Source organism: Malaya genurostris, chromosome 3 (assembly GCF_030247185.1).
Source record: "Malaya genurostris strain Urasoe2022 chromosome 3, Malgen_1.1, whole genome shotgun sequence".
NCBI lineage: Eukaryota > Metazoa > Arthropoda > Insecta > Diptera > Culicidae > Malaya > Malaya genurostris.
The window spans coordinates 251,493,883-251,509,315 of NC_080572.1; the positions used below are offsets into that span (position 1 = coordinate 251,493,883).

The 15,433-nt window shown below is 36.0% G+C and overlaps 2 protein-coding genes across 7 annotated transcripts in view; one reads left to right on the forward strand and one right to left on the reverse strand.

The window, feature by feature from the left end:
• LOC131433716 (ADP-ribosylation factor 6) overlaps positions 1-7,648 on the reverse strand; it is a 67,573-nt gene extending 59,925 nt beyond the window's left edge. For 2 of the 6 annotated variants that reach the window (XM_058600270.1, XM_058600265.1), the window contains exon 1: positions 7,076-7,648. The gene's annotated coding sequence lies outside the window, so the exon portion shown is untranslated. Of the gene's footprint in view, positions 1-5,471; positions 6,478-7,075 lie in introns of those variants that run through there. The other 4 variants (XM_058600269.1, XM_058600268.1, XM_058600271.1 and 1 more) reach the window with 4 other exon arrangements.
• Positions 7,649-12,585: 4,937 nt separating this feature from the next.
• Positions 12,586-15,433, forward strand: LOC131437581 (elongator complex protein 2). The gene is made up of 5 exons (XM_058607036.1): positions 12,586-12,891; positions 12,956-14,285; positions 14,345-14,651; positions 14,710-15,183; positions 15,255-15,433. Exons 1-5 carry the CDS (start codon positions 12,769-12,771, stop codon positions 15,367-15,369), a joined length of 2,349 nt encoding a protein of 782 aa, XP_058463019.1. The 5' UTR covers positions 12,586-12,768; the 3' UTR covers positions 15,370-15,433.

The following is a 15,433-nucleotide window of genomic DNA, read 5'->3' on the forward strand; positions in this document are numbered from 1 at the left end:
TGTGCAATTTTTCTGTTCTAGCAAAGTGATTATACCAGTATTCTTCTTATCGTTCAAGCCAATGAATAAAACCTTTCTACTCCACATTTACATTTGGTAATTGGTCAAGTAATGCAATGTTCTGAAAATGGAATGATTTGGCTTAAGCAGTTTACAAATGTAATGAATAGCATCCTAAGCAGTCCGCTTTTAAGTAATCCATCCTTGAAAATGTACCCGAAGCGACTGAACGAACTGTAGCATGCTAAATGAAAAAAAAATCTCTATATTTTACCTCATTATTTCAACGGCAGAATCCTATCATTGATTCGTATAATAAATCGTTGTATAATATGATTTGTTCAACTCAAGCCCACGATAGCCAACATTATTCATCTAACTGTTTACATTGCACACAATGAATCTACTGGTAAACGATATCAGAATGTTTTATCCTGCTTACGGTATAGCAAGAACAGTCATATGCGTTCCACGATTAAGTCATTTGGCAAACAATAATTTTGGTATCCAATTAAGCAAGTGGCTCGAAATGACGAATCGCATGGATCAAACATGCAAGTCTCCACCCAAAACTGCTCGTTGCGCGCCAAACGATTTTCCAACGATCTAGTATTCTTTTCTTCAACAGCGAAATACTGAGCATTTTGTTGCGCGCCAAACATCAATCAATCTAGCAAGCATAGAAGACTTTTTCAATGGAAAATTCCATTATCCATACAAAACAACTTTATGGATTTTTCCCACTTTTCCGGCAAGTTTTCCTAATTTTTTTGATGTACGAACCCGGTGGTCCATCTGTTCTAACGTGATGCGATTACAAAGAATGATCTCTGCATTTTTATATATATATAGATAGATGCACGGAACGACCACAATTAGCTCTGCGCCTAATTCGTGTTACTGTTTTTGAATAAGTTGATTTTAACAACAAAATTTCCAAAATAACTATTAAATTAGTTGAAATTCAGAATTTACTTGGCTGAAAAACATTTTTAATTTAAAAAAAAATGTGTTTAGTTGGCGAATATCCTGGACACAAACCAGCAACATTTCAACCCAACACGAAATTCTCATTAGCAACATATTACAACAAGTTTTAATAGTTACTTAGGTTATGTACCTAATTCTCGGCTGTTTTTAACACACACTTTAAACTTTTCCACTGTAACTGATATTGTATTGAATTTCATTACGTTTACTGTCTTGTTATTTCTGTAACAGATGTCTGAGACATTCTAAATAATAAAATGTTTTTGATTTCGGGAGGGGCCATGGCCTCTTGGGCCCACCCTCTGGGTACGTAATTGACCTACAGAATGAAACAGTTCTCAAATCGGTTAGGCCGTCTTTTTCAGTGAAGTGAGTCCCACTATTCCAAATACTTATGAAACTGGAATCGCCTCGAATATTGGCTTTGCAGCAGCCTTTGCGATTAGCACCAACCAACCAATCTACCTGCAGCTTACAGTTGTCTTCGTCTCGAAAAACCTCTCCGTTTGAATGCTTTTTACTGAATGAAACCCTCACTTGTGTTACTTTTGTATATGAAATTCATACTATATAGGGTAATACTTTTTAACCAAAAACATAACATAATTTTTATTCACCTAAATCGGAAATTTATTTTTTATGTCAAATATCTTAGAATTGCATGAAACGTCGAGATAACACCAGAACTCGACGCTCGATTTCGGAAATCTCAAAATTAAAAGTCCCAGAGTCGATTAAAAAAAATCGAGATGACTCATGATCTCGACGTTCGGCGAGGAAGCGCAAGAAAGCCGAAATTAATCAATACAAAAGTATAGGAAAATTCAATCGTTTAGTAAATCTGGAGGATGTATTCAAAGGATTGCTTTCAAAGTCAGATAAATTCTGTAATAACATTATCAAATAGAGTAACTACAAACATGAGTGAACTTCATCTTCCCGAATATGCACCTGAATTAGTTTTAACACTCTAGAAGACAAAAATACCTTATTTTCATATGTAGCTAATAAATGCCTTACAGTACAGTCACTAGAATATTTTTCAATGAAAAAACTCAATGTTTGAACACAGTTTAAAATTTTTTTTAAATATATCTCCTCCGCCTTTTTTTATAAACATTATTTTCTGTCAAATGCAAGAAACGGATTTTTTTTCGTTTGCCTCAATATTAGTTACAGCAGTTTTAAAAATAACCCATTTTTGAACTAGTTTTGCTCATAACTTCGGTTCAGTAAACGCTACCTGAATGCGACAGTCATCAAAAAAATGTGTGGTATTCTTCAAAATAATTTTCTTTGATTCTTAAAAGAATAACCGAAATCGGTTTGTTTGAACGTTTACTGATAAAAACTATCAATTGGAAAAGATTTGAGGTCTATTTAGAAATTTTTTTAGGTCTATTTTATAAATTTTTACAAACACACACACGCACACACACACACACACGCACACACACACACACACACACACACACACACTCACTCACACACACACACACACACACACACACACACACACACACACACACACACACACACACACACACACACACACACACACACACACACACACACACACACACACACACACACACACACACAGAGACATTTTGCGTACGCGACGAACTGAGTCGAATGGTATATGACACTCGGCCCTCCGGGCCTCGGTTCAAAAGTCGGTTTTCACAGTGATTGCATAACCTTTCTATATGAGAAAGGCAAAAATACCTAATACGTGAAAAGTGCAAAATAAAAATGCCACAGTAAAATGTTTGTTTTTTTAGGAACACCTTAAGTTGATATTTAAAAATAGTTGTAACACTAAAACCGTTGGAGATACCACAATGGTGTCTTCAGCGAAGCTGCTCGATATAAGTTTATCTACAATTTTACCGAAGGATATAGTCTTCTATCAACACATCCGCAAAATAATTTTTGGGTCACCTTTATAATAAGAGCCACCCTAGAATAATGAAAAAATATGTCATATAATTTAAAAATTTTGTTTGGCAAAATTTTCCTAATAATAAAAATTCTCTCCAAATTTCTTGAGATTCCTTAAACGGATATATAATTTTGTTCATCAATACATTGTTTCTGGTAATGATTCCAATATTTTGGAGTAGAAAAATGTAAATGTCATCGCTTTTATTTTTGAGTTATATAAAAACATGTGAAAAAAATGAAAAATTCATATATATTTATAAATTCATCGATTTTTTAAGGTTTTCTTTTGATAGTGCAAGAATTATTGCTGGGCAAAAATTGTAGCTGGTATCACTAGCAATCGAATGATGTGTAAAAATATATAGGTCATCGCTTTGAATTTTGAGATATTTACGATCATTATAAAAAGTCTCACCTTTTCTGAGGTCATATGTCTAAAGGTTTCATAATAACTTTGGTTAGACAACCCTATTTTTCGTTTTTTTAGTGCATTTTATTTCTGGAAGTAGTACCTTTCCACTGGTGAACAAATTTCGAAAATCGGTTGACTAACAACAAACTTATGACTCGGTAAAGTTAAAGTTCTTAATATCCTATTCGCGATGCAGGTGCTGCATGAATGCAGATAGGGCATATTTTGAGCTTGAAAAAAACTTGGAACGGGAAAAATCAAATTTTCATTAATTTTTCCTGAACGATCTTAATAATGATATACATAAAATAATCTACAAACTTCACAAAATTCGAGGGTGTGTCCGAATGTAATCTTTGCATCCATCATAAGAGGATTTATTTATCCGACTTGTTTTCCAGATAATTGTGATTTATTTATGTGACTTGTTTTTTTTTTGACCAAATTATACGGTTTTCATGCAAATTTTTCAACTTATGCGTATTTTTGAGTAATTTTTTTCATACAATACGACTTGAGTAAACTTCCTGAACCGGAGACCGGTATAGCCGAAATTGGTTGGTTTACCCTTTCACTAATAAGATCTGTTATTTGAAATAGTTTAGAACACATGTTTGATGATTTTGAACATTTTTTTGCATCGTCACTTATATGTAGGTCGGAAATTTTGATCAGTCATCATTCTATAATTCCGGAACCAAAAGTCGGATACGGATAAAAACAGTCAATGGAACCATAAAACCTTTATATTTAAATTTAATTTTGTGAAAATCGGTAAGGCCATCTTTGAAAAGTCTAACTAACAAAATATGCAAAACAGAATAATTGCTCAGTTCGAAGGAATAAACACTCTCTTTAAATTGCTATCTGTAACACACGATAGCGCTGTAATTGCGAAACCGAAACTTCGGTTTGCTGAATAAATTTCGATTCCGAAATAAGACCCTATAAGATGTTTCACTTGAATCAAAATTTGGGAAAATAAATTTTAAAGTTTGAGAGAAAATTGAGCGCATTTTTCTTTCCTTTTGGCCAATTTCATGCTGTTACTCTGGAACCGGAACTCGGATCGGAATAAAACTCAATAGGAGGCTATGAGACCATAAAATATTTCATTTGAATTTTGAGCAAATCAAATTAGTCATCCCCGAGAGGTCGAGTGCATTTTTTTTCACTTTTTGGCTTTAATTCTGTAACTTTAGAAATCGGATCCTGCTGAAGTTCAAACGGTAGGGTATGGGACTACAAGATCTTGCATTTGAATCTAAGATTATGGAGATCGTTTCAATTAGCTTCGAGCCATATAATTCTTTGATTTTGCAGGTTTTGTTAGTTGAAGGCCAAAAACTTTGAAATGGAACTCTTATCGTTTTAAAAATTTTAAAATGTAACACTTATCATTTTCTAAGAGATGACCGATTTGGATAAACATGGATCAAAACGAAAAGAGCCAAAATATCGTTTCCGGAAGTATCGGAAATTGGACTCGAAAACTCCATAACGAAACTCACATCGCTTTCTCATCGATTTTTGCGTTCAAATGAAAGGTTTACATAGTAGATTCCAGCATACGATTTCTGGTTCCGGAATAACAGTGTGAATGTACACAATGAGTATACAGAATTCCATGTGGATTAAAACTTGTTTTATACCTTCATCTAACCTTATATATTAAAGAGTCTTCGTGATTTGAGTAAATATTTCCTGAAAAGTTCGGTGCTATTTTATTTGCCTGTAATTCCCTTATTTTGGATATTGTTTCAACAAACTGGTAAGCTCCCAGTCGTCTTCGTATACAGGAGAATTAAATGACTTATACTTATGACAACTGTACGACAACTGGTATGCGAGACTTTATGTTTCCTTTTACCCCGCGCGGACGGTTAAAACCAGGGTTAAATTAGCGACAACAAACTAACTAACGCCATTTTCAGTTTCACAAATCTTCTAGGAGATATTAGTTTTTGATAAAAATAAACATTTGATGTTTTGATCTCGTAAATAAGTTTAAATTGTGTTTTGTTAAAATCGTTCAATTAAAATCTATTTTAAATTTTCCAACACAGTAGTTTGTACACCGTAACCTTGTGCTTGCTATAAACTAAACAAAAATAATACTCACGCTTTATCCTATAATCAAACTAGTGTTTGCAAAACATGAAACTAAGTATCAAGTGGGTTGCGATGAACGTTGTTTCTATCTTTAAACAAATAAACTGTTCGATAGACGATAGTACATTTGACCACCGATGTTTCTTCAGTATCAACAAACTCTCCACGGTTTAAAACTTCAACTAAAACACTCCTGTTTCCGTCGCTTTTCCAGCCAATACAACACTGTTGCTGAAGGCATCAATCAATTCTGCCACTAAAAACCACAACAAAACAATGGATTCCTCTAAACAATCAGGATTATGCAAAATAAATAACACAGACGATCCGGGTATGATCTCGTTTTTATCCAATCAATTGAAGCAACAATAATAACAGCAATACCACGATGATGTCAATCAATGAAACGAATTTTATGCACGAACACACATCCACGTACGCGACGTCCAACGGCAACGGCACAACTACTAGCAAATTTCGTCGACCGGAGCGGTTACCACTGGTCGATGAAAACCAGCGCACTTTAATCGATTCTCACTCGTCTGCCGCGGCCATGGTGCACACATACAGTTTCGCCCGACCGTCAGGCACCACGTCTGATGCAAAAATAACGAACTTCAGCACCGAATGTGGCTATAGTAGTTCCCTCGCGTGAAGGTGTGTGGGTGCATCTTCGGAAAACGAATAATTCCACGAATCACTGCAAATTCACTATCAAATATTCAATGTTTGTCTTCCACGAAGCACTTTTTAGTGAAACCTATGTTAAACACTGCAGCGCAGGTGACGTATTCTGATCGCAACCACAGATAGCTAGTTTCTACGAATAAAGTTACTAAATTAGCCCGAAAGGCGTTGCTGTGCGGTATGTACCGCTGCTATGCGCTCGACGATTCCTCGATTCATTCTTTGCCACTTTCAGCATTCGACTGACAGCCTAACCATTACAGTTCTTTTCACTCTGCTTACCCTTGCCCATTTCGTTGAGGATCATTCAAAACTGACGTAAAATATGCCTTATTGCACAAATTCGCAAATAAAAATAAAAATAATCATGGCACTTTACAATAGCCTTGAATTTTTTCCAGCTTTTACATCAAGTATACACCTGAACCAGGAAAAACAACAGTGAATAATGTAATCTGAAGCAGAGCTTGACTATCTGTCTTGGAATATAAAAACCAAAACCTATTATACAGATTTGCATTGCACCCAATACAATGAGATACAATTTTTTTTTAAATTCAGGCTTGAAGATGTAAAAATTAATCGTCGAAAACGCCGATTCAAAACTTATGATTTTTTATTAGAGAATAGTTCGGATCAGAACGTGCTTTCTGATTCACCCCAAACATTTGTACCAAAATACTGGCAACCCTGAGTGATTTTGCTTTGACATGCACCCCTACAAATGGCAGAGGAACATGAAAGTAAAAACTCCTAATTCAGAAATTACTTAGAAATCACGTTTTTAGATATTTTGAAAGATTTGACCAAACTTTCCTCTCGGCATTCGATTGAACTTGTTTCCAGTAGCAGTTCATTACGCAATCATTAAACGTAAAATTCCAAACAGATCGTAAATTTCCAACAGGATGACTACAGAAATCTTACCACTTCAACGCATACACAGAAAAACTGCAACGATCAGCGAAGTACCGTATCCGCTGAAGGACGGTCACGGGTTCAAATCCAATTTGTTTACAGCTGCGGTACACCAAGGCTTTCCTACAATCCGGAAACCATCAACTCCATACGAAATCGCTCGAATATTTTTGTTAAAATAGCTAATTTCTTCCCACACACCCAGCCAGCGCATAGGCAGCACTTTCTCCCGTTTTGCACTCTTCCTCACGTTTCAACTAATGGCATCTCGCTTCAGCATGTAAGCTTCGTATACCACTATTTTGCTTGCGCACAATCAACCAACTCTCGTTAACGACAGCAGGACCGATGAAAGGGGGTTCCGAACAAATAATTAGTAATGGGAAAAATGCGCGATTGGTCGTGAAGAACAAGCTCGAGCCAAATGCAGAAAAAAAACACTTTTAAACTGAAATACTATGGTCTCGAAGTCCCAAACAAGAATAACAGTTATCCATCAATGGGATAGCAGAAACGATGGAACAAGACAACCAACTGCTACCAAACTACTTCGCATTTCGATTCACCGACGAAGACTGTCGAGGACTGAACTCACTATGGTGAGCGCTTTCAGGAATCCTTGGTGAGAGAAATCCGATGGTAGCACCAGGGCTACCATATTAAAACATTTTGCTGGAAAATACAAATTTTTAATCCATTTATATAACTAGATGTTGCTTCAGTTCACGGATTTATTTCATATAGAAAACAATGAAAGATTTTTACGAATTCCAAAACCAGAGAAATATTTTTTCTGATATTTGCAAGATTTCCACAGGTTTTTAATCACTTTATGTATCACATAGGTGAAAAAGGTTTTTAAGTCGAAACTACAGATATCTAGTTGGCAACTCTGATTAGCTCTCAGTTTACGACATAAATCTGAAAAAAGAGAAAGAGCAGACGATTGACAACTGTAAAATAATCATCGAAATTGCTGCAGGGTTGGGAAAATGCTTAGAAAATATATACACGTAAATATACATTTACTAAGTTTATTGTTACTGTTCACATAAAATTGGTTCAGCATTTTTTATCAAAGGAGGGTGAATCTTATAAAAGTAAACAAATCGAGTCTCTCGTCTACGAATAAATGCTTCAAACCCTAGAAATTTTGATTCTACAAAAATCTCAATCTTAGTAACACAACGAACTTACAACGAACTGGAATTCTATGTAAAAAGATGCTACGGCGAAGATAAACTTATGTAAACTAATTTAAGAAATAAACGTATTTATAGGAAAAAAGAAGAAAAAGATTTTGTTAGAAAAACTATTGGTTGGAGAGGGGGTTGAGGAATAAACAGATCCGGAAATTCGTTTTTTTTTACATTTTCTTGTAGTTTAACATTACAATACTTTATGCACCTAAGATCGATGATTTAGTGCAAGTTACCAAAACTATTTTTTTGCTCTCTTTTTGAGAAAAACAAGTTTAACTCAAAATTCTGAAAACCAATTTTACGTAGTCCGTAACACGATCCTGCGAAATCTGCTGAACCGGTTTTTTTTAAACTTAGAACATACTTTCTAGGTATAAAATGCCTCCCCACTACGTTTTTGAAATTTTTCCATTTTCACATTATCGTAGTTTTGAACCTCAAAATTGGCGAAAAATTTAGCGTTCGATCGAGAAATTCCAGTAAATATTCTTTGATTGATGCTTTATAATGTAAAAAAAAGTTTAAATAAATTTGCTTAAGCGGTTTCTCCGTAAAAAATTATTAAAAAAGTTCAGTAATTTTCGTCGACTGATTTTGGGAAAATCATCCGCACTGCACATTTCCGTCGGTTTTATCATTTTTTTATTTGAAATAAATTGGTAAACAATTTTGGCCCTTTTCAAAAGTCAGTTTTCATCACTTCTGAAAAAAAAAACAAATTGCATACTTGCATTGCGTACTTTGGCTTTTCTGGCAAAGTCTACATGTTCATAAATTTTTATTAAAATCTAAGAAAATGCTTTAAACTCCGTACTCGATGAAAAACGCCCCAATAACATTATAAATAATCATTTGGGGGTTTGGAACCTCTTGGGTTCCAGTTTGTGCCTAAAGTGCACATGACTAAATTGAATTATTTACGTTTCGCATTCAGCTCATCAGTGCATTAGCAGATTATGTTGATCTACTAATGCCACCTCGCGGATCAACATAATCCGCTAAGCAGACGTAAAGTCATTGCTATTTACAACGCACTTATTTTGCACTAAATGTGCAATGTCTATTCTGACGTGCCTTTACGTCTGCTTAACTCCTTTATAGATATAATTTTAAACTACTAAAAATGGTATGGCATTCTGTCTAGTGTACGTGTGTTCTAACAAGAAATTTTCAGCATATAGTTTTTCCAGAGCAATGAAGACATATTGAATCCGAATTCTAAAAGGCCTAGGAAAATCATGTAATGCTTTCGATGCTTACAATGTTCTCATATCACAATCTAAGAGCTATATCACGATCTGAGATTCAACACGGACTTAGAATTAAGAATTATATTGATTGGTAAAAATGACGTAGGCCAAGTATTGTCATTAAAATCGTTATATAAGAACATGCTTCGGCTGAGAGCACAAATAAATTAAAAACATTAATTATAATGTCTGTAATTCAAAAGCTGAACTATCCTAAAAACATGATAACATTTTACCAAATTGCCTGAAAGTTTGGAATCATGTCATTTGATTACATTTTATGTTTGCTTACGATTGTAGATATTTAGAAGAGTAAAAAATAAACGATGTACGTTACCCTATCAAAAACATTCTGTCTGTCACCTACACTGTGTTTATTTTTTTCATTTACGAACAGAGTTGCCATTCATACAGAATTACCTGTAATGTATTGATTTGTATACGTCCATGTGAATTTCATGCAGGATACAGATTTAATACATATTGCCAAAACTATATACAGAATTGTGCCTACTTCTCATCCTTCAACGCAATACAAAATCGAACCCGTTTTACTTACTTCTGGGCTGCCGCCACTTAATTTCGGGTGAAAATTACCAACACAATCAAAAATAGTCTAGATGAAAAACGTTGAAAAAAATAAATGGTTACCTTCCAACATCACTAAAAAAGGTTAATATATTATCAACGTAATCCAATAATTTATTGTGACGATTAATTTTCAAATATTTTGATGAAATCAGGCATCCCTGCAAGCAGCTGATCGGTGTGGACAAACGAGGGGAAACCAACTAGTAAAAAAACTTTTACACAACACAAGGGGTGAACAGATAGTAAATAGTTCGCGCAGTACAATATAGGTGGAACTAGTGCATCACGAAAAATAATTTTTATAAGAATTTACTCATACTGTCATGTCTGTTAGTCTGTGATAGTAGTTTATATCAGAATTCATTCAATCATCTAGCTTCTCATTAAGCTAGAGGAAAACAATAATTTTTATGAATAACAGCTCGTTGCTGAGCTGTCATTTCTCTCAATAAAGGTGTGTGTCGTTCATATAGAGATTCATGTGGATTGATAATCTCTAGTTTCCATTAATAGAGAGTGATATGCATTTTGCATGAATTCGACATTTTTACAGTCTTTTAGATTGATTTTTTGTCTCAAGGGTAACTTTTCATTAGAAATTGGAATTGAATCAACACTATTATCCCCTATCACAAATTTATCTGAGAATGAACGGTAATTTCTGAATAGGAATTGATACCAAATTCGAAACATTCATCAATGTTTTTCTCCAATTGCTATCAATGTTAGATTCACCCTTCTTTGAAAAACAGCTGGTTTATAAATTTACTATAGCCGGAATTCGTTAGTTGGGTTAATAAGCTGTCCATAGACATTCACTTTGAAGAATTATTCCAGAAGACTAGTCTCTTGGCTTCATTCAAAACAAGCGATTCAGCACATATTTGCAAAAATCTTTTCTGAGAAGAGACACCCAGCGATAACACTAACAACTTCCGGCCAAACTTGATCGTGAATTCCAAGAAAGATTCCAAAAGGCGCATATTTGTCCCGTTTATCCCGAATAAAAAATATTGTAGGAAAACAATACGATTTACTGTTACAAAACCTGACACAATTTAGCTTTGACCATTGAAAAACATTTTAATGTATTGTTATACACTATTCAATTAATTGTGAACTTGCTTTTTACAATAGAATGTATAGGTTGTTAAGTATCGTAACAATTGAAATCATAAAATTTTCTCATACATGTTTTCTTGGAAAACAATCAAATGTACTGTTAGTATATTGTTTGAAACACCACGTGTACAATAAATTCAATTGTAGAATCGTAGAAACAATATATTGAATGGTTGGAAATGAAAAAAATCTCGTCAAGATACAATAAAATGTATTGTGACCCATATATGTAATTGTGAATCAATTGTCTACGCTGTAATATCAATGGTTTATTTTTTTACGGGATGGGTAGAGCAGAATAAGATAAAGTTTCTCAAAAAACTCTTTCAACAAAGTTGAATGAATGCAATAGTTTTACCCGTAGGTTTCTTTAACGAAAAATTACTATGTTAGTAACTAGTTCCGCATTCAATACTCGATTCCTATATTACTCTATGTGATAATTTGCTAACATCATCGTTTTCTTGGTCCATAAAGTGAAACATAGAAGGCGCGGAGTTGATTTAAGTTTTGCGTTTGAAAGCCAATTGACACATTATCGCAAAACTGAAATGTAGAATTTCACACATTTCTGATGATTTTCCATGTTTAATCGTAGTTTGCACTAAAAAATATAGTAGTAATCACTTTGAAATCGATTTTCTTCTACTCCGAGTGTACTTTTATTGCTGATATCTATTGGTACTATGGAATAAACGATAAAAATGTTGCAAATCACTACTACGGATATGAAAATTTTCGAAAGAATCCTCCTTTTCTTGGTTCCATATTTCATTTGTGATGTCGCTACCGGTAATTTAGCTTTGCGACAAAATATTACCGGTTTTTGTTTGGAGGTTGGATAGACATGGGAAAAGGTTGCTGTGGGACCCTTTTTTTTTTGCTCTCCAAAATGAGCGTTGGTGACATCAAAGACAAATAATAAAGACATGTATGTGCTTACAAATATTAAATAAAAATCTGGTCCGTTCCCAGTACCTTCTGAAATGACCGCACTCACCGCTTGGTGGAGCGCGAGATTAATTGCATTGTTATCATTTCGACCAAAGTGTGCCATGAAATCTCAATATATACAAATGAGCTAACGTATCGAAAGGGTTCTCACGGTTTGACATTTGCATTATGAATGCGATGATGGGAACTCAGCAGTGCAACCAATTTATCACCATTGGTGCCAGTTTCACGGAGGACCGTAGATGTACGCCAAAAAACGATCGTGACTGTCATGTCTGGAAATTCGTTTGTGGTGACATTTTCCTGGTACCGACATAGTATTTTTGTGCCGAATACAAATTTTTGGAAAAATGACCTGGCAACGCTGCGCAGGTCTGTCAGTTCACAGTGTATAATTTTCTAACCAATGTAGTAAACAAACAACTTTAGCCAGCATGCTATTGCAGTACTTGTTCACATGTTTCTTATCATCTGCAATCTATTCTACCACAACAAACTTTTATTTCAATTCTTTTTAAAGTGAGTTCTAATTTTGTGGCAATCTTCATTTATTGTAGTGTTACTAACAAGTTAGAACTATATCATGGAAATCCATAATCGTTACACTTCAATCGCTTGCAATCGAACACCGGAGTCTTTGGACTGGGGCCACGATGGTCTAGTTTATTATGCCGCTTGTCATGCAATTGCCGTGTTTGATCCAAATGTAAGTTAAGCTTAAGTAAGTTCAAAATTCTGTCATGGCAGGACCTATGAAATATTTCTTTTAGTTCCATGGATCCTCAAAAATAGTTCGTACATTATGCGATCACAAAGCTCGAGTAAACACGGTGAAAAAACTTACATCAAACTCGCAACAACAAATTGATCTTATTTCCGGATCCGATGACAATTTGTGTATTTTATGGAACACGCAAAATCTGTCGCAACCGCTACAGCATGTACTGGAAGGTCACACGAAAGGAGTAACACAAGTAGATGCAATCTACCAAAGTGGACATTTGATCGTAGCCACTGGTTCGGCCGATAGCAGCATCAAACTGTGGCGGATGAATGAAGAAGACAAATTTTATTGTGCCCAAACCATTAACCTTGGAACGGGATTCTGCTTTGCGTTGAAATTTTTTCTTCTGCCTCGGTCGAGCGGTTTAATGCTAACTTGTGCCATGGACAACGACCAGATTCACTTGTATGCTTTCACTGAGGAGCAGTTCGTTTTGGTGGATAAATTAAAGGGCCACACGGATTGGGTTCGAGGTCTAGATTGCATTCTAGATATTGAGAAAGACGATCTATTACTGGCCAGTGCATCACAAGATGGTTTTATTCGTCTGTGGAGAATTTCCCCGAGAGAGATAAATCGACCTCAACAGCCATTGGATGATTTCTCTAGTGACCAAGATATCGTTCTAGAAGAGAAAGTTTTCAGTATAAACCATGAGGGTGAAGATTATTACTATGCCGTATCACTAGAATCGGTTCTGCAAGGTCACGAAGGATGGGTTTACGGAGTACATTTCAGCAGAGAGGGTTCTCAGTTACATCTTCTGTCTAGTTCGATTGATAAAACGTTAATAATTTGGACACCAACCAGTTCCGGAATCTGGTTCGAGCGCGTTCGCGTCGGTGAGGTCGGAGGCTCATCACTCGGTTTTTATGGAGGAAAGTTTTCGCCGACTTCTCAATCCATCATTGGTCATGGGTTCCAGGGAAGCCTTCATCTTTGGCAACAAGATCCAGTGGATGCTAGGGTTTGGAAACCAGGCACCATAGTTGGAGGACATTTTGAGGCAGTTCGTGACTTGGTATGGGAACCGGTTGAAGGCAATTTTCTGGTGACGGTTGCAGCAGATCAAACCTCCCGCATACACGCTGACTGGAAACGGTCTCACTCAGATGAAGTGACATGGCATGAGATCGCTCGACCACAAGTCCACGGATACGATATGCAGTGCCTGTGTATGCTTTCCAGGTACACGTTCGCAAGTGCAGCAGAGGAAAAGATTGTCCGAATTTTTCAAGCTCCTGGAAATTTTGTTGAAAACTTTCGGCATCTTTGCGACGTTAAAGATGATGAGGAAGGAGATAATATTTTGAAAAGTTGGTTTGTTCAAGTCCAAGCTCGAATGTCATAAAACTGATATTTGGTTTTGTTTTAGCTACACCAAAAGGTGCCTCAGTACCGTCTCTGGGACTTTCGAATAAGGGAGTTTACGGGAATGCTGAAGAACTACCACCAGAAACGAGACACGTTAAGGACATGTATCCTGAGCATTATTTCACCCCGACGTCCATGATATGTCCACCTACGGAAGAAACTTTGATGCAAAATACGTTGTGGCCGGAAATGCAGAAGCTCTACGGGCACGGCTATGAGATATACGCACTTGCTGCAACGCTGGACGGTCGGTTCGTGGCTTCTGCTAGTCGAGCTACTTCGGCAGAACACGCACAAATTTTAATCTGGTACGGCAAATACACTATTGGCTTTTACTACTCAAACAACTATGTTTCATCTTTAAAGGAATACCTCAACGTGGAAAATAGTTCAGCGCTTGCCGGCCCATCAATTGACGGTAACTCAATTGGCTTTTGCACCAAGTAACACCCTACTGTTGGCAGTTTCCAGGGATCGAACGTTGTCTGTGTTCGAAAACAAAGATCAAGGAGAAAATTGCAATTTCATACTAATCACTCACACGAACAAACAAACGAGTATTCACACAAGAATTATTTGGTGCTGTAATTGGTCCCACGATTCAAAGCATTTTGTGACCGGTTCCCGTGATGGCAAAGTGGTCTTGTGGGATCGACAGGAAGTACAATTTAGCGCCAAAGCTATACTGGATCTGAAGGGGGACTCGGTGACGGCTGTGGCATTCGCTAGCCGGAAGTTACATCAGAACCAGTATCTGATAGCAATTGGTTTAGAGAAAGGCATCATACAGCTGTATGCGATCGAGCAGGAATGGAAATTGTTGGCAACCGTGAATCATTCGTAAGTAGTTTCTGTGGAAAATGAATTATGTCAATGATTTAACTGATCGGTTGTTATTTTTTTATACACAGATGCGGCCATCACTTAACGGTGAAGCGACTAGCTTTCAGACCTACGGAGGAAACCATTCAGCTGGCTAGCTGTGGAGAAGATAATTTAGTAAGAATTTACGATATTTCGTACTAATAAAATTACATTACGATATTTCGTACTAATAAAATTTAACATTATGAGAACGGTCCACATTGAC